The sequence below is a fragment of the Colletotrichum aenigma genome (assembly GCF_013390185.1).
Source record: "Colletotrichum aenigma strain Cg56 chromosome Unknown KSG_Cg56_contig03, whole genome shotgun sequence".
Taxonomy (NCBI): Eukaryota; Fungi; Ascomycota; class Sordariomycetes; order Glomerellales; family Glomerellaceae; genus Colletotrichum; species Colletotrichum aenigma.
In genome coordinates, this window is record NW_023500909.1 from 1,703,724 (window position 1) to 1,728,954 (window position 25,231).

Genomic DNA, 25,231 nt, shown 5'->3' on the forward strand with positions numbered 1-25,231 from the left:
CAGTTGTTTGCGTCTTTCCCCCTTTCTTCCCGGCAGATGAGTCCGCAGGACAACGATCCACGAGTGATATGGTGTTGCATAACGGACAGAGGCTCGTGGACTCGGATGAGGCAGACTAACACAGTATTGCGCAGTAGGCGAAGGACTAGCGCAGAGGAGGACGTAAGATCAGGTAGCAAAAGCCATCAGCCGCGCTGGCCGTCCCTTAGCTGATGCAATGCGATTCGCGAACCAGAGTGGAACATTTTGTGGTTAGGACAGAAGAAGGGAAGAAAACCCGGTACTTCGTACAACAGAATTTGGACTCGTGCTACCCGGGATGGTGGGAGTGTCGCCCGTGCCGCTCTTTGGAAACGCGGGAGGCCCTGAAAGACGGGATGAGGTCTTGGGATGGCGGTGGGCGGGCTGGGATGATTTGTTGGGCGAAGCAGTTGATTCCGTCCTTTAGAGAGCAGGGAGTATTCGTATCTCAGGTCTATCTGTGTCTGTACCTGACACCGACGGACATGGCCCTCGTCGAGGTGAGGTCCAACGTGGAGCAGAGAGGCGAAGGTGAGTACGACTCCACATGTATCAGGCCTTCCCGCGGTGGTGCAAAGGCGCCTCGGTACCAGCCCGGCGGCGATTGATGGATGGTGTCGAGGGCGAAGAAGAGGGGAGTGAAAGGCAGCGCGGGTGTCAAGACTCCTTTTCCAGATGCGGTTCCTGGGACAGTGTTGTAGAACCAGGACGCGGGCAGCGTCCCGCTTCCCGAGATGCACTTGTCTTGTCTTGCATAGCATGGCATGGCGTGGGAAAGCAGCCTGAAACTGTACGACGAACGGTGCCTGGATGGAAGATGGAATTCAAGAAGGCAGAGACATACGTCAGTTGGGCCATGAGACGCATGGTTGGGACGATGCCATATGGGATGAGTGGTATCCGTCTTGGCCTGCCGAGACAACAAGGAGAGGTGAATGGCGCATACGTTTAAAAGGCGTCGTTTCTTTGGCATTGGGAATGGAGACAAAAGACTCGGAGTTGGATGAAAGGAACACTGGCAGGCTCAAAGACGACGGCGACGGGTCGGCGAGACATTGCATCGGGTGGATCGTGGAAAGATGGTGGTTGTGTGCTGTTTTCGGACAGTCTGATGGACGGTTGGCGCTGTTTGCAGAAGAGATGGGAGAGTTTGACGGGACCTACCTTAAGGTAAGGTGCTGGCTGGTCAGTGGCCACTGGTCAGTGATGAGTACCGTACGTTAGGTAGGTAATAGTTCGTCGTCGGTCGGTGTCTGGTGATGGAGGGCAGAGGGTAGGGGGTGGGGGCTCCGTACATGGGCAGGGACCCTGGGGGCCTTGTCACTCCTGCGCAAGAAGGTGAGGTACTATGTAGGGGCCCAGGGCGTTGCATGGGGGCGGACAGGACCAAGGGCAGGCTAGCGTACCTGGCATGTTTCTCTTTTAGCGATGGAAGTTTTCGAGTGTTTCCGCCCCTCCAGTGGAAGCGTCGCGATGCGGCCCTTGTGGTTCCTCCGAGGTGGAATTATGGGTTTGCGATGGAGCGGCAGCCAGGTTGTCACTGATGAAGCCGCGTCCTCGTCGCCCTCGCCCTCGCTTCTGGAGACTGACAAGCCCGCCCGTGGCAGGGTAGCGAGAGTGAAGAGACAGGTTTGAGCCGTGGCAGTGGACACGGGTCGAGATGTCTCCTTGGGTCTTCTCCATTCTAGACCCCCCGATATCCATCGTCATTGGGCAAGAGGAAATGGCAGTCGAGGCTGCCCTAAGATGCAGGACAAGAAAAAAAAAAAAAAAAAAAAAAAAAGAAGGCACTGGCACTGGAAGCAGGAGCCGCAGGGGGAACCCGGTACTTGCGGGCTGCACTTGCCGTCGCAAGTACTATGGTAACAGCTTTGGCGCAGGTACCGTTCGTTCCCTCCCGCCTTGCACGTCTTTTTCCTTTCCCTTTTTTTTTTTTTTTTTTTTTTCTTAATTCTTCCCGTCCCCTTCCCCCCTTCCCTTCCATCTTTCTTGCTGACCCGTCCCGGCCCCCTGCCCCCTGCCCCTGCCCCCCTGCTGCCATTCATGGCATCCCGAGTCGAGCGCGGCGAATGCACCTCGGAGGGGGCGTCGGCCAGGGGTCCCAACTGCGGCCTGCACCTGCGCCTGTTCCTGCACCAGGTCCGGACCTGGACTGCAGCAGCCATTGTGTTTGCAAATGGGTGCAAGGACCTCCATATCTGTAATTCCCCAGGTGCTACTCTGTTTTCTGTAAAGTCCTAAATTAGGTACCTGAGCACTCCGATAGGGAAAGGAGACGAGTCCAGTGCATATGCGAGGGGTCAGTACCTTAAGGTAGGTACGCAGTATCCGTAGCAGTAGACTTGCCTACTTCATTGCAGGTGGACTTGACTTGTTACTTCCATTGGGTGCAGCATGTCTGGCTCGAGGTAATTTCGCCTACTGCATACTACCGCCGCTCCTGGACCAAGGACGACGGCATTGTACCTCTTTTCTGCTCACGTCTATCTCCTGCCACCGTCTGCGACTCCATGGAGTCCATGCCATTGCGGATTGCGTGTGGACTGTCTCCTCCCGTCTTCAATCCCTTTGCCTGGAAGCGTAATCATACCGCGCCCCCAGATCTCTACCCACTTCATTCGCCGTTATTAACGTCAATTTCAAACAACAAGAGTCCCCCTCCCCTGCCCTGCCTCTCCATGCAGTACTATTCGTAGCTAGACTCTGTCTGCCTCTAGGCTCAGGCTCAGGCTCAGGCTCAGGCGCAAGCTCTCTCGCTCTCTCACCGACAAGCCGCTTTCACCTTACCCTCCCGCCAAACCAAAAAGGGCCACCGCAAGGCAAGGTATCCGTACCAAATCCCTCCCAAGGGCGCCGCCGTCCGTGACGACGATAATAATACCACCACTACCTACTTAGCGGTACCTTATTACTTAGGTTACCTGACTGACAGAGACACACCGACCGTCCTGCCTGCCTCTGCTTCACCTGTCCTCACCTCACCTCCTCTTCCTCCCTCACCAAAAAGCTACCAAGTCACCGCACCGCACCGCACCGCGCCTTGCCTGCCTTAGTAACCCTCACTTATTCCTTCCACCCACCCCTCCATTGTTGGCGCCGCCCCCCTCCTTCATATCCTTTACCTACCTGCCCTACGCCATCTTCTATTTCGTTTCTTCTCCCTCCAAGCCACCCGTTTCTCTGTTCCAACGCGAAGGTTGTTCATCCACGCGCAAGCCGGGGGCGCTGGGGAGATATTGGGAGCGTTTCTCTGTTCTATCCGGATACTGGTCCCTTGTGCAGAATCCGAAAAACAAAAGACGAAGAAGAAAAAAAAAGCCAAACACTTCGACAATCCCTTTTGCATGCCGACTTCTTCGGCCCCGTCACACACGCAGTACCACTTTCTTCTGTCACCTGTCAAGGTACCTCACTGCATGCGCCATCGCTACCCTCTCGTCAGACACTCAACACCGACAAGGCTCGTCCGCCTCTGAACCATTCAACCACGACAGCCTGCTCTCAGGATGCCTCTTTAATCCTCTACTTATTTTGATACCCAATTCTTTTTCTCTACAGGGCGACAGTGTCCTTTCCTACCTCGCTTCACCATCTCACCCGCATCACCTCGACAGGTTCCTCCACCATGGATACCTGCGAGGGGTTTCTTCTAACTCCTCCTGACCGAGGCCAGATACTGGGTCGCGCCATCTGGAAGGTATGCCCTCCCACACTATCCTCTTTGCTTTCTTTTCCCATATTTGAACGTGCCTAATACCCTCGTCTCAGCCTCGATATGTCGTTGTCGGGGGCCGCAATGTTTCAAGAGAAGGCGTAACCAGCCCGACGTTCCCTCCAAGTGGCTCAACCGGCCGTATGAATGGCGCCCCTACCAAGATCCCGCCGAGGCCGATCGCGATCGACGACTACTACATCACCATCTTCAAGTCAAAGGTAAGAATCAACACGACAGAGTTCTCCGGCCAAAACCTAAGCCTTCCGAACTTGCAGGACGACTGGGAACCTTCCTATCAGTATCCCGTCAGCTCCGTCATCGATTGCCAGGTCCAAATGCTCGCCCACCGCAAACAGGGTCCTGTCTTGCCGACCCTTGTCATCACCATCAACGATAAGGAGAAGAAACGTCGTTCCAGCAGGGCTGCCGGCCTGATGTCCAGCAAAGAATCCTCAGCGACCACGTTATGGTTCCGGACACCTCCCGATGACCACCACATCAGCCTTCACGAATGGGCCCGCTTCATCATCTCGAGAAAGCTGCCCATGAGCCCCGAGGAGAGTCCGGCATCCCCTTCTTTCACGAACCCATTTTCGCCCCAGCAGCGGTCCAGAGATGCTTCCGATTACTTCCCTCGTCCACCAAGCGGAAACCCAAATCCTCGTACAACTCTGCAACACAAGCCCTCGACTCAGACTTATTCGAGCCGAGACCGCCCCGTCACCTTCAGCTCCGATTCACCTAGTCTTCGCTCAAAGGCCAGCGACGTTTCATCTCCAACCAGCACCCATCACCCGGCTCACATGGGGTTTGCGCTGCCCGACCCTAACAAGTACACTACTGTACTCCCTTCCGATATTCCATCTCCTATCACCACAATGAGCGACTACCAACAGAGCGACTTCATCGAGGGTTGGACAGCTGCCCAGGGAAGGTCGTCGACCGTCAGCTCTCCCATCCGCGGACGTGGCAGCGTGAGCTCTGGCGGGCCACAGCCCTTTCCTGGAGCCGACTCTAGTTCGCCGCCTGCACCACGGGAGACTATCCTTGACAGGGCGTTCCAGTTGAGATGCATCCCTGGATCTGAACAAGAAATCCCGGGTGAGGAGAAGCTCACGTCTCTGGCTCGTTTCGATGCTCTTATGAGGGAGGCGGACTCTAAGAGAAGGGAGCAGGTGAAGAAGGCTGAGGCGGAAAAGGCTGCCATGCAGAGCGCTTTCGATATGGACGAGGATTCGTCTGAAGAAGAGGAAGATTCAGACTCAGATGACCTAGAGGGATCTCAGGACGAGTATGCGCACGAGGGAGACGTAATTGGCAACCGACACACCTTGATCCCCCCGAATGCGGCGCACGCCCTTGCATTCCTATCTACCCAGCCCGACGACATCACGTCACCTCGCTCACCAGTGATGAGGAGCTCGCCAGCCAACTTCAGCGTTCCGTTGCAGGCGCCTGCGCGTCCGCATACGGCGCACTCCAGAATGCGGCCGATGACGACGCACAGAACATACAGCCAACCTCAGCCCACGGGCCCAGAAAGGCTTGACGTTCCAACCTCATCATCCGGTAAGATATCCGAAGAAGCTATCTTCCGAGCCAACGGGGAGAAGCGGACGTCCGGCTCCAGCGCCAAACGACTCAGCTTCACCGAGTTCACCAAGCGTCTCTCCAGCACCAGCAGCTTACTTCTCGTCCAGACCAACACGAGCGGCGGGAGCAGCTGCGGAAGCAGCGAATTCGACCCAAGTCCATCACAGGCACCCAAAGGTACTTTGAACGCTAGAGGCGTTCCACCGCGGCCCCGTGATATCGAGAGGGAGGAGCAAGAACGACGCTGCGGATGGCGCAACAGCGTCGGGTTTACCGAGGGTGGCTTGATCTGATCGGCTGCCCTGTAAATCCAACCATCGACACAAGTCATCTTTTTTTTACTACTTCCTTCCGATTCCCGTTCGATTATTGCGATATCGGACTCGAGCCAGACTTCTTCTAAGCCACCCTCACCAACTATCGATTCTATACCCGACTCATTCACGCCGCAACATAGTTGATGTACATGTACGATTTTCGATCAGACGATACCATTTATTTGCATCTCATAACGACTTATGATCTGGGTTCCATAGTCTAGGACCTGGCGTTTTTTGATATCCGTTCTTATTCATTGGATTGCGAGAGCAATCAGCCTTTGTACATGGTTTCTGGTAGTGGAGGCATTTGCGGAGGAGGCAGCATCGTCATGATGCGAAAAGTCTGTGAGACGTCATATCACGAAGGCCTGATTTATATTTCTTGAAGTAATTTACGCGTTCAGATGAACATATAGATACGTTGTAGTACAAAGTGAACGACGACACACTTGAACGAAAAGCTAATGAAACATGGGTCTTACCAAAAGAACACAATGATCTCGCCCGCAGTTCATGTCATTATCTCCCTTGGCAACCGGGAGCAAAGTGCCCTTCATTTCACGCACCCTTTCACTCGACTCAAGTCCCCTGAAATTGTCATCAACCAGCGCTCCCCGGCATTGCAGAGCGGTCAACGGCATCCTCCGCGCCTCTCGACCCTTCCAAGTTCTTTCTCGGTAAACTGTTCGCCTGCCGCCCACTCTGCGCCCTGAGATCACCGGCAGCCCCAATTCCCGTCCCGATTCCCGCAGATCGACAACCTCAACTTCCCTCTTTGACCGCTCCTGTTCCCACCGGGCCTAGTGGCCCTGCTCATCACCCGGGGGAGGGAGTGCATCGGACCTTGTCCGTTTTGTTTGTTCGAGAAAGACCCCAGGAGTTCGTCATTCCAGTACAGATACCGGTGACGAGGGGAGAGGTGGAGGGGCGTGATGGGCAGCGGGTACGAATACGTATGTGTTCATCCCATGTTTTTTTCACGATGGAGGAGGGCCCAGACGTTCTTGTCGAATCGTCAACTACATTCCCAGGGTGAGCGAGAGAGAATCCACGTCCCCCCATTCTTCATCCAATCACGCGGAACCTATAAAAATCTTTGTACGGAAGTACGGAGTACCCTCCCCTACATCGTTGTCGTTCATCGTTCGCCACGCGGTCTAATATCGGTGGGAAGAAAACTCTTCCCTCGGCCACCCAGCCTGCTTTTCGACTCGCGTGATGGCAGAGAAGCACGCGCCTCCTCTTCCGCAGACCTGCTCGCACTCCCTTACCCGGCCTCGGAGGGCCGTAATTGAGCCCCAAAGCATTTTTATGCAACCAAATATTTGAAACTACCTCATCTCTCTACCTTAGTCAGGGAAAACGGGTGAAACGGAACGAACATAATCAATTTGAACTTTGACACAATTCATTTCTGGTCCGCGTCCCCCCTTAAACACTCATAAACGCAAGGCCACGGGAGAAAACTTCTAGAACGACGGGTTCCCCGTTCGCAAGCAAGGGACACCCGGGACGATGGGTTTCCCCGGGATCTAATGGATGGATTTATGGATCGGAAGCGGTGTAGGAAAGGACGGGACTCCCGCCAGGCAGAAAGAGACTTGCCGGGAGAGTTTTTCTGGAAGACCCGACCGACGTACGGACCACCACCGTATCCGTACATGCGAATTAACACCCCCGGCCCCGGCCTATAGGTGCCCCGAGCGGGTACGGCCGCGGCCGGGGCCGAATGTCACCCTTCATGCCACGATGCGAGCGTTTACGTGACTGGCCGGGGGATGCGGATAGATCATGTTCAGCGCATGACGGATTCATGGATCTCGTGTCGTTGTCTGGGACCTCGGGTGGCTGGCTGGCCTGTGTGGGTTTCTGGGGTAACGATGGACCGGCCGTATGTATGAGCGGTGAGAGATGCAATCGCATGATGGACATGGGCATCGAAGATCGGGATGCTGCTTACGTTGACTCAAAATGAAATGTTGCTTTTGTCTTCTCACAGCTTGCGAGCATATGACACTTGTCAGCTGTGAATGCCTCTATGAGACTATCTTGTGATGATCATGCTTTCGGGCATCTGGCTTTGTACGACTGTCTGTCGTCTCTAGGCCTGCATCTGACGATCTATCTGATCGAGCTTCTGATGTTCCTCCGCCGCATACGCCTCATTACGTCTTTCCTAAGCGAGCTTCCCTGTCCACTCAACTCCCTTTTTTCCTGTTCGACGACGCTATCCTGCGCCTTTTGTCCCGCCCTACATTGTATTCGTCAAGTTCGCTCAAGCCTACTGAATTGGATGCCAACTGCCCATCGAGAAGACAAAGGTGTCCGGTAGGCCCATTCCACCGCTGGGTAACGCCACCTATTGCAGATACTGCTGCAGTGCCTGCTGCTGCTCCGGCGTAAGACGCGTACTAATGAAGTTCACAATGGCTCCGTTGTGGCGCTGGTTGGCAGAGCTGATGTACGCGCTGACCCACGGGGCCACGGCAGTGACCTCGGGATAATCGTCACGCACAATCGGCTTGCAAGTGTTGAGTGCGGTGTACGACAGTCCGAAGCCAATGTCATCAACGTCGGCCTCAGCAATGATCTCGTCGCCAAGACCCGCAGTCATCACGGGTGGGTTCACAAGCAGTGCGAGAAGAATCTTGCAGGTGTTTGCCCAACCCTTGGCGAACTTTTGCGCAAAGGCCTGAGAGTCGCAAAGAACCTTGGTGAGAGAGATCACAGCAAGTTTGCGGTCGACAGGACGCGCCAGCTTTTCCGTCTCACCGAGAACGAAAGCCGGGTAAACCTTGGTAAAGATGCCCTCTTGGATCTTCTCCGAGTGCTGCATGAAGTAGTCGGCGCCGTACCCGGCCTCAAGGCGGGCCGAGACGAGGTGGAAGAACCGAGCGAAACGCAGCTTCAGCGAATCGGGTGGGTTGCCCTGCAACTTGGCAAATGTGAGATTCAAAATCGTGCCAAAGTATTGGTCAAGGACGCCGCTGCATTTTGGAGTTAGCATGATTCATGATGGATTTGAAGGGTGCAACGCTTACGGCTCGAATGACTTCACAACAGCCTCCAGAATGTCAAAGGCGTACAACTGGTACTTCTTGAAATTTAGGAGGCGCTGGAAGATACCAAGGATCGCCTCGAGCTTGTTCTCCGAGACGATGTAACTGGCAGTAGCGGGAATGACGGCTGACAAAAGTCGTGTGCAAGCAGGCACGTTACCCTTGGTGTCCCACAAGCCTGCCTCGAGCAACGGGCCCAGGAAAGCCTTGTAATTGTCGGAAATAGCATCACGAGGGCTTGACTCCAGGAGCAGCGCCAGGATCTGGAAAATGTACTGCAGGAATTCTGCGAGAGAATTAGCAAGGCGTTAAGAAGCATCAAAGGGAATATCTTACCTGAGACATCTTCCACCAGAATCTGGTTGAAGGGCTCCCACAACTTCTGGTTGAAGAGTGCTGCGCTCGTTGAAGAGCAGTATCTGACAAGCGCGCCCAGTGCCTCAAAGTGGTAGTAGTAAAAGCGCGGGTTGCTAGGGTTCTGTTTGATCATGTTGGTAATAGCAATCAAGTGCGTGAGGATGCCCTCGACGAGAGGTGCCGCACCGTCCTTGATGACGATGAGGATTCTCATGACGCATCTCATCAAGAACTCATTCTCCTGCAACTTCGCAGGGGTTCTCTCCTTCTCAATCAACTTGAACAGGTGGTCCAGCAGGTCCTTCGCGAAAGGCTGAATGTCCTCGCGAGGAAACATAGCCTTGCCAGAATCATCAGACAAGAAGAGAAGGCGCTCCACTGCAATTGCAGCGTAAGAGTAGACAACGTAGTTGTCCGAGGCCAGGTTCTGGATGAGAGGAGGAAACGCCAGCTTCCATTGCTCCTTCGTCAACTGGCTACGGAACGTATGCAGATACTTGATGGCATCGACCTTGGAAATAGGCTCAACGCCTGCGCTCGCCATCAGGTCAGACGCAATGTGCTGCTCGAAGAAGTCAACAACGTTGACCAGAGAGTTGACGGTCTTGACACCCTGAGCAGAGGTGACGGAACCCTTGGCGGCGACCGAGATGAACAGGTAGACAGCAGTGTCCTTTGCCTTCCAGTCGGTCTTGCCCTGCTCCAAGTAATGGTTGATGTACTTGTAGACAACACCAGTGACCAGTTGCTCGTACTTCTCTTGAAGCCTCCGGAGGAAATCAGTGGCAGAGCGGCGTCTGGAATCGGTGTCGGAGCCCTCCAGATCGCGACGGATAAACTCGATGGGCTCATCCTCGAAAAGCTCCAGATCAGATTCGCGCAGGGCGACGTTGGGCAGAATGACCTTCTCGACCACTTGGCCCAGAACTTCCTCGTTGGCAAAGACACCAGAATGCTGGGATGTGCCTGCAACAGCGGTCAAGAAGTGCAGGGCCTTGCTGACTAGCAAGTCGTACTTGGTCTCGGCTCCGACATTGGAAAGCAGGTTCCAAGCGTTTGTGATGAAAGGCTCGGTGTACTTGCTGAAGTCCTCATCGTACTTGAGGGTGTAGAGCTCCAGAGCCTCGCAAATGTCCGCCTTGACGGTATCGACGACACTAACTTCGGTATCGTCATCGGTTTCGAGGATTGGGTTCGAGTAAGTGAGGTACTTGTGCAGGAGCTCGGAGATGGACGCCAGATGTTCTTCGAAGATGGGAGGCATGTCGTGTGACGAGAGATCGTAGAAAATCTTGATCATGAGACTCAGAGCATCGAACCAGTTCTTAAGAACATCCTTGTTTTGGGCGTTCTTGGTGATCTGCTCGTCGGTTTGAACCAAGAGCCGCACGAAAGGCTGGGCAAAGGTGCTAATGACATGGTTGATTTCCGTGTACAGCTCGTCGGTTCTGAAGAGGGGTCGCCAGCGGACAAAGATAGAGTGGGCGACTTCGAGGACACCGATGTTGATCTTGGGATCGACGGGGGAAAACTTCTCGACGAGCTCCTGCGTCAGAGATTGCCACCGCTCCCAGAAGTCGGAGTCGGCGATGATGCTGATGGCATCGCCAAGCTGTGTTTGAATAGCGGGAGGGCAGGCAATCATCAGCCCAATAAGCTGAGACTTGATGGTTTGCACCTCATCGGCGGGGAGCTTGTAGTTTCCGTCGGCGTCAACGTAGTTGGAGCGGATGAAGTTCTTGAAAGCCAAAGCAGCAGCCAGACGAGTCTTGAGGGGCAGAGGGTCGGAAGCAACGATGTTGAGCAGTTGTAGCGAGTATTGGGGCTTGCTTTGCTCAGCCTTGAGGGCGTTCTCGGCTGTTGTTCCGTTTGTTTATTAGCATGGAAAGCAAACAAAGTTGGCGGGGTAGAAAGCAACGGGGATATTTAGGTACCTTTCTTATGAGTGCTGGGGTCTAAAGTAGCGTCCAGCAGCTGGGCGATGGTGCCCATTTGGGAGGCCATCTTGACAGAGTTCGCAACGTCGAAAAGGTGTGTGGATGACGATGTGTTGGGAGTTCGGACTGTCGTGGACTCTGCCTGTTCTGAACTTTTTGGGGATGGGATGTGTTGCTGTGGGGGGCGAGGCTGCTAACGGCTGCCATTTGGAAAACAGATGGAAGGTACTGTGGGGCAACTGTCATTGGCTGGAGCCTGCTGGTAGGCACCCAGACGTGCCAGAACAGCTAGGCGCTTGGGCCGGGGGGAAGGCGCCAGGTTGTGTTGTCGGAAAAACCACGGCCAGCGACGGGGCGGGGCTGGCCCGTGCTTCGTGCAAGACAGGAATAAGAGCCCATTTCAGGGTTTGCTGCAAGAGAGACAAAGAGAGGAATTGCTGAAGAAACTTCCCTGGAATGAGGGAGGGTCTTCTGACGTCGTCCACGAAGGTTGATTGGTACCATAGCCGGGAGCGGCTTTGTTGTCTGTCTTGGAATTAGGGCAACAGGGAGATCAGATTACGGATGCTCCTGCAGAAATTACTACTGCCATCCTGTGAGACAGAGATAAGGCATATCAAACCAATTGGTGCAGTCATCTCATGTTTCCATGGCTATCGTATGAATGTGTCTACTAGAGCTATTGATCTCTGGCTAAGCACCGGCCATCAGTCCCCCGTGACGTTTTGATCCGGGCCGGCGCCGACAGCGGGGCGTTCTCGGAAGGGTGGATGTCCGCCACGGAGAATGACGCCACGGCCACTTCACAGGGCGGATGACGGAATAATGTTGGTGCGAAGACACTGTGACCAGGGCCATTAAGAAGGAAGCATCCATTCCACGAGTGTCATTGGATGAGCATGAATCTGGGACTGGATCAGCTGGCCATGTCGAGTGGGGGCATTTGACCACTCTAGGACTCTCTGGCTTATTGGTAGGAAACCTGCAACTGCAACGGGAAAAGAGATGCCCTGCGCGCGCACTGCATCAGGGAGCTCACGAACTGTTGGTTCTTGCTGCAGGTACTTGTCGCCTTTCCTGCCCCCTAAAAAACCTGCACTACCTCCACCCCTACCGCCCCTGACCAGTGACGGTACAGCAGCAGCAGCCCGGCCCTGCACCGACAGAGGGGATCAGCGTCCAATTTTCCTCGACGCATTTTTCTGCTGCTTCCATATCTCTTAGTTGCACCACCAAAGAACTTCAACAGTCCGATGCGCAAGACTATGCTATGAGAGCGCATTAGCACCTCCCGAGTCCTTAGCACCGCAAACCACAGACAATCGCCGGACCGAAACCACCACACCACCGGCTCTCTCGCCTCTCAACTCACGTCCCATCGACGGTCGTTCAGTCCCCCCCTGGCCTGACTGAGGTGGTGGTTCCAGTTGCGCCGGGGGCCTTGTTGCTTGGTGTGCGTGCGGCACCCCTCCCACTTCGTCCAACTTATTGCTCTCCCACTCCGACTCCCACTTCGGGGCTATCTGGCCTGCAGCTCGCCTCGCCGCCGTGGATGGGGTTTTCCAGACCTTCCCAGCTGAGCCGATAGCAAGTTTGCCGTAAGTATCGTCTGCAGATACCTACTTCTTGCTTCCTTTTCCCTTCTCCAGCCCACACGTTCTAGCCTGCGTACCTATCCATCTACCCTGCTCCGCAAACTAAGTTTCATCGTCATCTCCAAAGTTGTGGACCCCCATGAGGCCGTCATCGTCATTAGCGATTCGAATGACAGCATCACCTCGCTCTTTCACCTACCTTTGACCACTACCACGCCGATATGAAGCACACTGTGCTACAACTCGGCTAACATGCTCCGTCGCATAGTATCCTCCAAGAACATCCCCAGCGAGTCCGACCAGTCCGACGAGCACATGTCCCCTTCGCCAGGAGATGCGCCTTCATCGCCAGACTCGAGTCGCCCCGGCGGCCTGGCGAGCGTCTTCAAAGGCTTGACGGGTGCCAAGTTGACCAAATCTCCTCCGCCGAGCCTCAAATCTACCTCGTCGATCCTCTCTCCCATCGCCGACACCGTGAATGCCACCCGCACTACCCTGACTCTGTCGCCGAACCACATGGAGTCCTTTGAGTTGCTGAAGAGCGGGAACGGCACCGCCGCCGATCGCGTTTCTGCCGCAAACTCCCTTCGATATGCCGTGTCCGAATACCCCATGAACCCTGTCCAGGATATCTGGTACGCTGCGAAGGACATGATCGATGCGACAAAGACAGATGCGGAACGTCTCGCTGGTTGGGAGCTTCTTTCAGAGTGCGTCAAACACAAGGAGGCCTCGGACCTCGATCGCAAAGAGTACTTCCAAACTCTCACTGCACCCGCGAACCCGGATGATTTCCACCTACAACTGGCTGCTGTCGTGGACCTCACCAAGCATGGGAGAACGCTGAATGGTTTTGATTACGATGTGATACCTTTACTACGAAGTTGGCTTTGCGACGCCTACAAGGCCGTCAAAGTCGCAAGGAAACAAGCTAGTCGAGATGCGAAGAAAAACACCAAATCCAGGGTCTCTGTGGCTGGGAAGGAAAAGAACCTGCATCAGCTATTCGTTTTCATCAGCGAGGTCATCAAGTTTGGATCCAATGTAGCCGATGAGGCTGCAATGTCCGGTTTGATGAAGGCACTGGTCGGCATCTGTCTCAGCACCACTATCGAAGACGACCTACGGGCTTCAATCAGCGTTATTGATACTATTGTGACGTTCGGCACCTTGCCTGTCGAAAGCTTCAAGGAGTGTGTACTTGTGCTGGGCTCAATATTCTGCCTGGTACCAAGCCTATCCAAGACCGCATGGCACACCATATCCATATTGCTGAAATCGCACAATGGCCCCGCCGCAGTGAGAGTATTAGTCGACCTGTTGCGTCATCTCCCACCGGACGGCACCAGCAAAGGAAAGGACACCAGGGACATCCGCGGGGTGCTCGCTGTCTTGGAGAAACTGCTCACAAAAAGCACAGAAAAGGGATACCCGCCCGTGCCCTTTGCCCTACTCATCGATGGGTTGGTTGCTGCGGTCCACAGCACGGACTCGGGCCGAGTTCACTGCGCAATTTTGAAGCTCGTCAACTCCCTGTTCCGCGACGGTGATGGAAAGCTTCATAATCTGATCATCGAGGAAGACTGGTCGACATTACTGGATGTGGCCATGGAATGTTCAAAGAAGGCCTCACCAAACATGGTGACCGGTATCGGTTTAATAGCCCCGGAGACAGAACCTGACCGACCAGACGAAGCTATTGGCCTCGAGCTGTTGAAGCTTATCGCGCGTCTAGAAGAGTTGGCCACTAATAAGTCCGGCGATTTTGTTCAGCGACAGATAATCATCAGGTTCTTCACCAACATTCATGCCCGACTTCCAGATTCTGCGGCACGGGTTGTTCTCACATACTTCCAGGAATTCCGATGCTGCTCTCCTTCGGATCTGCAGTGGGAAGAAAACTTATCTCTGGTCCTGTCGGAATTCTACGCCAATCGGAACCGAACTTCTCAGACTCGCCTTCTAGCCCTTCAGGCTGTCACCGAGTCTTACGACATGATGGACCTCATTGGAGAGGGTTTAGGCGATGACATTGTTCCGAATCTGATTAAGGACCTTCTGAGAGACATAGCTGATGAGACCAACCTGCTGGTTCTTGAGGCAGTCGTCTCATTTATGGTTTCTGTCTGTGTGTCTTCGGATCGTGAACTTTTCGACTATATCACAGACACGTTGAGAACAATTGTCATGAACGAGCGGCTCTTATCGCCAATACCATCGTCAACGACATCGCGGCCAACAACCCCGGTCATGGCTGATGCAGGTCCTGTCAAGAGCCACACAGCTTCTGGTGTTGTGACAAGGGGTTATGTTAAGCTTTTCATGCGATGCATGAACTTAGACGGCGCCAAAAGTCTCAAACTTTACGACGCACTCGTCAATATCGCGAAAACAAGCTCTGGCAAAACGGATGCTCGACTGGTAGCGATGAAGCTTTTGTTCCGTCTGAGAGCCGACTGGGCCAACAGGGTATTCTTGATCCAGGATACAGAGTCAGAAGGCTTGGCGGCGACATTGCAACACACAGGTTCGCTTCGAGGACGAAAGAAAAGTGAAGATGCTCAACCTGCTAGAAACACGAGAGCAGACCATGGCGCCGTATCCCGCACTACGAGAGGAATTTCTTTCAGCAGCTCGTCAACGCAAGACAGGAGCTTTCCCATGCGCTCTGCCAGCGGCGCCAAACAGACGCATCCTTACAAGCAACTATGGGTCCTGCCTGATCCCGAGGCTTTGCCTGAGTCTCCATCCGCAATAGCAAGTCCCATACTGGTGTCTCATATCGAAGATTTGGATACTACGGTCACTGAAGAAGGCGAGACAACTGTCGTGGAGACGAAACAAATTGCATTGAACATGGAAGTCTGGCTTGACGCGATTGTTCACATTGTCGAGCACGGAGGCGATTGGGAGGTCTACAGCATGGTATTGGTGCATTTGCCTTCACAACTCACGAACCATGCAATCTTCCGGGGAGCTGTGCCGCAAATCAAAGAGCTTCGGCGCGTGGTGTGTGAACAGATTCGGACGAACAACTTTCAAGAGCCGCCCAATTGTACCAGCCTGCGGCGCGCCGATGTCGCCATCTGCCTTTTCCACAGCCTGACCATGATATTGAGCTATCACGAGTTCTTCCTCAAGGACCAAGAGGACGAGATCGTGCAAGCCTTTGTCAAGGGCATATCGACTTGGGAAAGGTGCGCCAAATATTGCATTCACGCTCTGTCAATCTGTTGCCACGAATTACCTCTGTCCACCAGCAAGACTCTAGTACAAATGTTGCAGAAGATGGCGCAAATTATTACCCAACCACATGTCGCTATGCACATTCTGGAGTTTCTTGCATGTCTGAGCAGAATGCAAAATTTGTACGTCAACTTCAGGGAAGATGAGTATCGCATCGTATTTGGTATTTGCGTCAGATACCTACAGTACGTTCGAGACAAGAAGCAAACGCAACGAGGCAGCCTCCATAGCGAAGCAGCAACGCCAACCGGGACCTCAGCGCCAGACATTTTGCATCCAAACGCGGCAGACGACCTGCCTCAATATGTGTATGCTTTGGCATACCATGTCATTACTTTCTGGTTCTTGGCCCTGAAGCTCCCGGATCGTGCTAACCACGTTGGATGGATTGCCAAGAACTTGCTCACAGATGTCGACGGTGGACAAAATCCTGAGGAACAAGCTTTGGTCACGCTCGACTTCATGCAAAGAGTCGCTTTCGCCGACGCCGATGAATCTTCGGAAGATTTACTCTTTACTAAGGAAAGATTTGGAGAGATTCTGAAGCGCAGATGGCTCATGGGTAACAGCATCGTGACAATTGAACAGTCAACGACCACTGGGTGGTCCCAGATCACTAAGCGGCAACCTTCTGGGACGTCATCTTACATTGTCCACGAGAACTTCCGACCACGTCCGGCACACCAAGCACAGTACATATCCGATGTTTCGAGAGACGGGCAATTGACCAACAACAACATCCTGCCTAGCCACTTAATGGTGCAGTTGATGACCTCAACCCCGCAGACCGCCGACGGAGCTCGCCCAATTCCTCTTCCCGATGATGAAGCGGTGCAGAGAGCTATGAGGGTGTTTGACCGCAATTCGACTGTGGACGGACACAAGGTCGGAGTGGTTTACATTGGCGAAGGTCAAACGCAAGAAGCCGAGATTCTTGCCAACGTCTCAGGTAGTAGCGACTACGTGACGTTCCTCAACGGCTTGGGCACTCTCACAAAACTGAAGGGTTCCAAGTTCAATTCACAGGGCCTGGATAGGGAGTACGACACCGACGGCGAGTACACATTTTGCTGGCGCGACAAGGTTACAGAAATGGTCTTCCACGTCACTACGCAAATGCCTACGAACCTTGAGCGAGACCCAATCTGTATTAACAAAAAGCGACACATCGGTAACGACTTCGTCAATATCATTTTCAACGATTCCGGAACGCCCTTCAAGTTCGATACTTTTCCTAGCGAATTCAACTATGTCAATATTGTCATCACTCCAGAATCGAGAGCAGGATTCCTGGCCATGCGAGAAAACCCACCAAGCGAAAAGCACCCGCCTTTCTATAAGGTGCAGGTCATGAGCAAGCCTGGTTTTCCTGAAATCTCACCAGCGTCTGAGACGAAGATGGTCAGTCTGAGAGCGCTCCCAGGTTTCATCCGCTTGCTAGCGCTCAACGCTTCCGTTTTCTGTCTGGTTTGGGCAAACCGCGAAGTCGGCGAGCATATCAGTTCTTGGCGTAACCGACTCAGGGAGATCAAGCGCCTTCGTGAGAAATTTGGCCCTAAGAATGCGCCAAACACACACGCTCCACTCAACCACATCAACAGTGCCTTGACACCATCACCGCCGCCCACCTCGCTGGGCGGCGCTGTCGTCGGCCCCAACCCATTGGGACCGGATGCCAAATCAGCTAGCGTGCGCGACAGCTTCAGCAGCCTCCGTCGATCCTCCGTCGCCACCTTCTTCACGAGCACGAGCGAACAAACGAGCCACCGCAGCTCAATGCTCTCCACCACAACCAACGATACCGAGATTGTTACAGCCAACGGACTCGACTCTCTCGTAGAGTCGGTAGACTTTTCTAAATGGGCGTAAATACGACATCACAGACCCCATGACTCTTTTTTTTCCACAAAGTAGCAAGCGACATACAACAAAAGTTCGGCGTGGGCGTGTTGGGTACCTAATGAAAGAACAAAAGACGCAAAACGATGTATTAAGTACCTCGTCATATGGCGTCTTTAAATGACACTTTTCTATGGACGGGGAGTGAAGAGGGCAACCACGGGGGGGAAGGCGGCGGGTTCTTCGGAATGAATACCACTAAAAGTTTTCTGTTATTTGTTTTTACATGGACGCCTCAATCTGTATTGTATAGGCTATCGTGACGAAAAGACTCCCTTCCGCAAGACATTCTTGATTTGTCTCCTCTGCATTTTATCCACTGTTTCAACGTCGCAATCGTGTTACCGTCGCCTTCTGAGCTCGACAGTCAATTCGGTGGACATTTGGAAACATTTGATCACAGCCATTCTCAACCAAGTCCTTCCATCGTTTTGAGTCCTAGAAATGCTTCAATGAACGTATATATCGACAGTCAGCAGTCCATCCATTCAATTCGACAAATAACCTCAAACGGACTCGGTCGTCGTGCTTAGTATTTGTCTCCTTCACCCGGCTTCCGAACCCAAACACACAAACATATCGTCAACACCCAGGCTCCCTGCCGAAATGCCCAGAGTCGAACACACACACAATTTGCGAGGGCATCCCGCAATTTCGTACGTTCAGGACAGCTTCCTTTCGCGACACTCGAGACGTCGACGGCTAAGGACGGCGAGATCTTCGTTCTGATCCACTTACGATGGCATGTTGCTAGGTCACAGACTGTTAATGCACGAGTCCTGTCACCCAGTCGATGCTAATTGAACGCCTCGTCCTTCTCGATCTATCCGGCTGCCATTGAGTAGGGCAATGAACGATCGAAGAAGATTTCGACAGAGCACTACCTAGATACTGTCCCTGTCAAACGCCCAAGAATACAATTGAGCCTCTCGCTATGGCGACGACGTTCCGACAACACTGGAGGTTCTCAACTACTCCTCGTCCTGCGACGGCCCATCCCCATGATTGTACACCAATCAACTGGACGCCGTGGTCGGAGCCGCTGTTCGTCACTGTCTCCCTTTCATGATAGAGGTAGTCCCCAAAGAGCACTGCTTCATCTTGGAAGATGGGCATTGTAGTTTCTGCATCATAAGTGATGCAAGTGAAATAGCTGGATTCGTATGCTGTCATCTGCCAAGAAATGGACAAAGGGTGAACGACGAGGTTGCTGATGGCCTGCCGCAACAGTGTATAGGAACATGGCCGTTCTTGTTTCTCTGACTATGACCTGCCGATCCAGAAATAGTATCTCCATTTTTATCAGCCGTCCTAAGCAATAAAACTGCATGCCGTTGATCTGATCTGCTTTCGCCACCAACGAAGCCATCGCCACAACCTGTTCCAGCCTCTATACACTTTAGCGGCTGCGCAAATTCAGCAGCATATTTTATAGTCATGCATGTGCCTTGAGGCCATGGCGATGCGTCAACTCGACATTCATTTCATAATAGAGTCTTAGCGTGTAAACACAACTTTGGACTCTCCACTGATGACTATCATCGCGACTCAATGGCGGCGATTCCTCCACAACAGACAGTCGGGTCTGTTAATCATTCCTGAACCATATCAACCCAGGAAGCACGGGCAAGATCATCTTTGTTCAAGTAATGAAAGTCTAGTGCTTCACTTAAGCTCTCAGCAATATAGCTTTGGTTAGAAGATTGGCGATGATTGCGAGCCCTTCTGAACATGTTTGGAGGTCTCGGGCACAAAAGCAGACCACTTCAGAGGTGCTTTGGGTGCCATTCCGCGATCTCCCTCATCATTTTGTAGAAACCGAAGTGAGTGTGATGCAATGATGCGTTTGGGAAAAGTATACAAACAGTCGTACACTCAAGAGGTCAAAGTGACCTTATTCGTGCGGTACAAGACATGACAAGAAAGTCCAATCGCAGCAACTTCTCATGACTCGCAGTTGAACGGTTGTCCTTTTGTCTACGTCGTTCAATTTCGGAGTTCCTCCGCGGCTCACGATACAAACGATCACAGCTCCTTCGACTCTTGAGAACTGTATGCCAAAACTTCAATCACGGCTGCGCCTAGAACACAAGAACAATCAATATCTGAACGCACCAACCTATAAATCTCTCCTAGAGCCCGACTGTACACTCAAACCTTACCCCTCTCGACTAGTTCTTTCTACGACCATCCCGCCTATCCCGCCCATCGTCCTCCGCACCCTCCCGACTCGGCGAGGCCTAAACACCTCCCAAACCGGTAATTCTCCGAAACCTTGCAGCATCGTGGCTTCCACATCCTGAGTCCAGGCAACTCCAAACGGGCCATTTGCTCCTGAGTCTCAAACCCCAATCTAAGCACCCAACGCCACACAATTCATAGCAACCAATGGCACTGCCGCTTTCACGAAACCTCAATGCCGTAGACCGCTCCAGATTAATTGGGCACAGACAATCGAAAGCCGCACGTAAAGAGTATATCTTTTGCCCTGCGTTCTTGTCAGTGGCCAAATAGTCTAAACGCGTCGACAATTCTATAGGTTTATATCGTAGACGTAGAGCTGTCTGAGCTCACCGATATAGCTTCTAGACATCCTTTCGCCGGAGCCATGTTGGGAATTCGAGAGGCCGTTTTTAACGGAGCAGAACAGGGGGGGAGCCAACGAGATCCCGTTCGATGATAGGCCGATGACCACGACCATGCCAAGAACCAATTTCCAACACCAACAATCTTCACATACCCTGTCCCCTTTCTGGAGAAACGTTGCATGTTGGACGACTCCATACTCTGTACCTTGTCGATGTTCACAAAACGACCTAGTCCGCGACGCCCTGCATGTGTCGATGTCAGCCCTTCTACCTTTTGATAAGCTGGCGCCTCTCTCTCTATCCATGCCTATTTCCTATCGGAACTTCGCCACGTCGAGAAAGTCGAGCGAAGGTAACGGCTCAAGCTGCCTGGGCAAAGCATTCGTCTTGCGGGATTATAGTTGACCAGAAACAGATAGATCATGACAAACCCTCATCAAAGGGTAGCTTTTAGCTTGCCAGTGGCTCGATCTTAGGCCAGAGAGTCCATTAGAAGCTTTTGAATGGAAGCAGAGCTCGGTATTGTCAGAGCCGTGCAAATCCAACAGCTCAGTCTCGCAATCATTTTATAATATTACACCAGGCGTAAATATTACCAGCAGGTATACACACTTCATGACCAGGCCCTAAGAACACACCTTCACGGAGTCTCTTTTCCAATTCTTTAAATTCAAAAGCCCAGAGTGGCTTCTGCAAATTAGTATTCGTTCCAAGGCTCTAGAAACGTAAATAGGCCTTGAGTACGACAAGTAGTTCACAACCTTACTTAAAGGCTAATCGCCATTTCAACATATTTACGCAATCCCATCGCCAGACGGAACACACATAATCATCACGCAATTATCAACCCACCGATCACATTTTTCACCTACAATTTACGTCACAAAGACGTAAACCTCAACCCCACCTCACCCTACGGACTAAGAAAAAAAAAGCCAAGATGTCGTTTGATCTTTTGCGCAAGCGTATCTGTGTCTGGGAGGGGGAAGTAGCCCGGCACACACAATTTCAGCAATCATCAACAACTGGAACCACAAGGTCTGCCCTTCCCTGCGCTGTAATCGCCTTGGCTACCCTATTCGAGCTGGGGCCCGGTGACAAAACGCACATGTACCTGTATGCAGAATGCCTTGATTGCATCCTCGTCACGGCTTAGTCTCAAAAGAAACGTCTCGAGCCATATAATCCGCGGTTGAGTCTTGGCCCGCAACTCGCTTCTTCGGCCCACGGCATCCCGAGATGTAACTCGGGACTGCCGAGCCGTGTTTGACGAAAGAAAGCCCACAAGCCAGCATATAAACACGAAATTGATACACACACTTCAATACCTTTTTCACCTTCTTATCGCTTTTGGCTGCTGGCAGATAAAGCAACCAAGCAACCACGACAAAGACCTCGCCGAAGGTAAGATACGTCTACCGATGTCTACACGAAGAATAACGGGGAGGATTCCGCGGATATAGATTCCGACCCCAGGCGGGGATCAGCAGCTCCTACGACCACGGACCTTAACTCCGTAGCGTGACGGAGCACAAGGAAGGGGGACAAAATGAAAAAGACCGGAGAAATTGGCCGGTGAAGCTAGCTGGGGCTCCCAGCTCCTTGGGTTGCCAATCTGTCTGCCCACCAAAGGGCTTACGGCCGACAAGATGATGGGTCATGATGTAGTCCCACTGAGTGTTAGTTCTCCTGTGCGAAAAGCCTACACAGTGTAAGTCAACCGATGGGAGTGTCAGCAACTATTCTGCCGGATGGGCGGGGGAGATGCCTTCGCAATGGATCGTTGTTCTTTCCGGTCTCCGCGCCTCATCATCGAGGGGGAGGGAGAAGGCGTGACATCTATTCTCTATTCAGTCATCATTACCAGTCGATATAAAAATCCCCCAACGAATCAAGAATTGGCGTACCGCCCGAAGCGCCAGAATGGGTCGATTGTTCCACGACATGAACAGACACCGCTCCTGCTCCTCGTCCCCCAACCAAAGAGTCTTTAATGGTGGTTGGTGTAAATCAATACGTCTGCACTCTCGTGGCACACACGCTCTCACCCAAACCACCCCTGTCCTTGTCCGTCAGCAGTCCCCCCCCCCCCCCCCCGCTCTTCCTTCCAACAACGTCCGCTTCAATAGTTCACTTTGCGCGTCAGCGTTCGTTGGCCGGCGGCCACTTTGTGCGGGCCGTGAGATGGGTAACGCGTCGCCCAGGCGGACTGACATCTTTTCGCAGCGGCCGCATTCCGTGGGTGTGTGATGTGAGCCTTTCCTCCGAGGGCAGGTGGGCGCAAGCAGCGAGAGAGCCGTGTGCCGTGAGGGAGAGCCGGGATTACACTAGCAGTGACCTTGGCGAAACGGAGAAAAAAAAAAGTAGCTAGGGTACGGTCGTGTTTAAACGGTGCTGCTCTGGCAATATTGCACGGCTGGATTGGAAATCTTTGATCGCCTTGCAGGCTTCCAAGAATCAACGCCAGTGCCGTCAATCATCAATGACGTTACATGGCACCGGCTCGAAGTATTTTCTTCGAGAAGAATTGCGCGAGCGCCTTCGAAAACGTGTGTGGGTATCCGGCACGACAGAGTGGAACCGTTATGCCCCTATCGAGCGGGCCGGTCAGTCGATTACTCTCTCTTACTGACGTCCTGTCCACATGGCGCAGGTCAGATGAGAGTCTGACCGGCACAGATTGACAAGTGAGGGGTGATCCCGTACTGCATCTCCCAGCATTCGACCGCAGAAACCGCTGCTCAGGTGCAGCCTGCTTCAGATCAAAGCTCATCTCAGCTTCCACGCACAGGTTTTGGGGCAGACCAATAACGACATTTGTGTGATTCAACCTGCATCCTGCTCTCTGTGGGATAACGCAGCCGAGCAGGACGGACCTGCGACCAGGGATCTGGGGAGCAAGGATGGGACCGTGTTATTGGAGAGCTGTTTGGGTCGGTTCGTTGGTTGGGTCGCACGGAAACTTGAAAGTGGCAGCACGGAGATAACCCCGGCGATGTGACCGGGATGCCGGACGCTAACAATCCAGTGCTAGTCGGCGTGGCTCGGCTGCTCCCGGCCACCCGGCCACAGCGTTCGTTCTTCCTCCCCTGGTCTAGACGGATGGTCCGCGGGTGGTTCATGGCTTCGATCCCTGGCCACATGGGAAACGTTAGAGTCTGTGTGTAAGCTCTGCATCAGGCCATTGGGAACCCCCCTTTTTCAAACTTGGCAGCCATCGCCCAATCTACACGACACAGTTCGAGTTGCGATATCGACCTGCCTGATCGGCGCTGCTAAAATCGGTTTCTCTTTGGCATGACCTCGGGAGTGACAGGGTGTGTCTGACAAACTCGGGGCCGAAGGTTGGTTGATGATCGTCGGTTGGGCTCCAATGACTTATTAGTTGTTGCGGCTCTTAACAAAAAGATCGGGGTCCTCCACCAAATGTCTCTCCATTTACATGTCTATCGACATTTTCCGTCCCCATGCTGGTTGGGCTCGCAGAAGTACAGACAACTCCTCAAATTTTGTCATTTATGCTCAGTTGCCGTCCTCCCACTCCGGTTACTGCGGAGAAAAGCGGCGTTGAGGTTTTTGAATGTAAACCCCTTGCAAAGAAAACCCGTTCGCGAGGAAAAACAGGCCTCCAAACCGCAAGAGGCAGTCTAAACCTGGCAAGCAGTGCTGTTGGTCATGGCAATCTTACCTAGGTGTCCACCCCGGGCCCCTTGCTTATGCCGGGTCAAACCCAAATTGGCGGACCTTGTCTGGCTTGTTCCTCCTCAACGAGACCGAGCACAGAGGCCATATGTTAGCGGCTCATCCTGAAGAGGAGAGTGGTTGTTCGGGTTTGTCAACCCTTTGATAGCATTTTGATAGCTAGCCGATAGGGGAGATCTGAGGCAATTGCAGAGTATTACCATACATCGCATTGCTGACGGATGATGCCAATGATAGGTGCCACGACTGTTCATCATGTGTTCTTGTCGGACATGGTCAGCAACACAGAGGACCGCCATTGGGGCGCTCTGCTTACTGTCGAACAGCCCCTCTCTAGTGTTGCGGAGGGGGACAGCCACACTCCCGAGCAAGGAGGTTTCGTGCTGCGAATTTGACACGCACTTCAATCTTTAGGGCTTCTGGAAACAGGAACCAGGTGGTACTCGGAGCCGATGTATACAGCCGTCACTTCTGGGATAAGAGCCAGCACCAAATGGTCGGCTGTCAGCCAACGGGGGAGGCACCCCGCATCCAACATGGAGGGAGCGGTCCCGGCATGCTGTGTTCATATTTTGAAGGTCATACAAAGCGACGTCATGGCGGTGAAGATTGGCGAAGGAATCGAAAGGCGTGGGTGGTGCAAATTAGCCCAAAGGCGTCGTCGGAGATTGGTATCATCTTATGTACGTGAGATCTTTGTTCAGATCTTTCGCCAACTGTCTTTGTATCTTGCCCACTCTCGAAAACCTTCGCCAACGCGTTAGATGGGAACACGAAGTATTCGAAGGTTCTGCTTACCTAGACTTTGAAAGCCAGCATTGCCCCCTTTGACACCATCGATGAACATTTGCTGCATACCTCGGTCGGCCAGCAACTTGACACAGGTATCTAGCAATCGAATCATAACCGAGTCCCGGCTATTCACCATTTCACGATTATCATCTGGAGCGCTTTGAGTGAGCCACTGACATCGCGAGATCCTGATAGTGTTGCCACGAACCTGTGATGCAAATGCATGTTACGCCACCGACATCCGCGCCAATGGTCTTGGCCCACGGTAGGTCGTCCTCGGTTGGGCTTCCAGTGTTGGGGATGTACGTCAAAGCGACAGCCACAATAGTCTCGCCCTCTAGACCGATGACAACGTCCTCAATGTTTGGAGTGCCGTCCAGCCTCGCATATTGGTCATACCATCCCAT

The 25,231-nt window shown here is 53.1% G+C and overlaps 4 protein-coding genes across 4 annotated transcripts; 2 read left to right on the forward strand and 2 right to left on the reverse strand.

Annotated features, from left to right (window-relative positions):
- Window positions 1-3,646: 3,646 nt before the first annotated feature.
- On the forward strand, window positions 3,647-5,622 carry CGCA056_v004436 (uncharacterized protein; the record flags this gene model as incomplete). The annotated part of the gene is made up of 3 exons (XM_037319691.1): window positions 3,647-3,718; window positions 3,790-3,954; window positions 4,012-5,622. 3 exons carry the CDS (start codon window positions 3,647-3,649, stop codon window positions 5,620-5,622), a joined length of 1,848 nt encoding a protein of 615 aa, XP_037182328.1.
- A 2,386-nt stretch (window positions 5,623-8,008) lies between these two features.
- Window positions 8,009-11,069, reverse strand: CSE1 (Importin alpha re-exporter; the record flags this gene model as incomplete). Its single annotated transcript, XM_037319692.1, has 4 exons — window positions 8,009-8,636; window positions 8,691-8,994; window positions 9,045-10,922; window positions 11,000-11,069. 4 exons carry the CDS (start codon window positions 11,067-11,069, stop codon window positions 8,009-8,011), a joined length of 2,880 nt encoding a protein of 959 aa, XP_037181716.1.
- Window positions 11,070-12,912: 1,843 nt separating this feature from the next.
- On the forward strand, window positions 12,913-17,712 carry CGCA056_v004438 (Tuberous sclerosis 2 protein-like protein; the record flags this gene model as incomplete). Its single annotated transcript, XM_037319693.1, has 1 exon — window positions 12,913-17,712. One exon carries the CDS (start codon window positions 12,913-12,915, stop codon window positions 17,710-17,712), a length of 4,800 nt encoding a protein of 1,599 aa, XP_037182332.1.
- Window positions 17,713-24,732: 7,020 nt separating this feature from the next.
- Window positions 24,733-25,231, reverse strand: CGCA056_v004439 (uncharacterized protein; the record flags this gene model as incomplete). The annotated part of the gene is made up of 3 exons (XM_037319694.1): window positions 24,733-24,779; window positions 24,831-24,974; window positions 25,033-25,231. 3 exons carry the CDS (start codon window positions 25,229-25,231, stop codon window positions 24,733-24,735), a joined length of 390 nt encoding a protein of 129 aa, XP_037182333.1.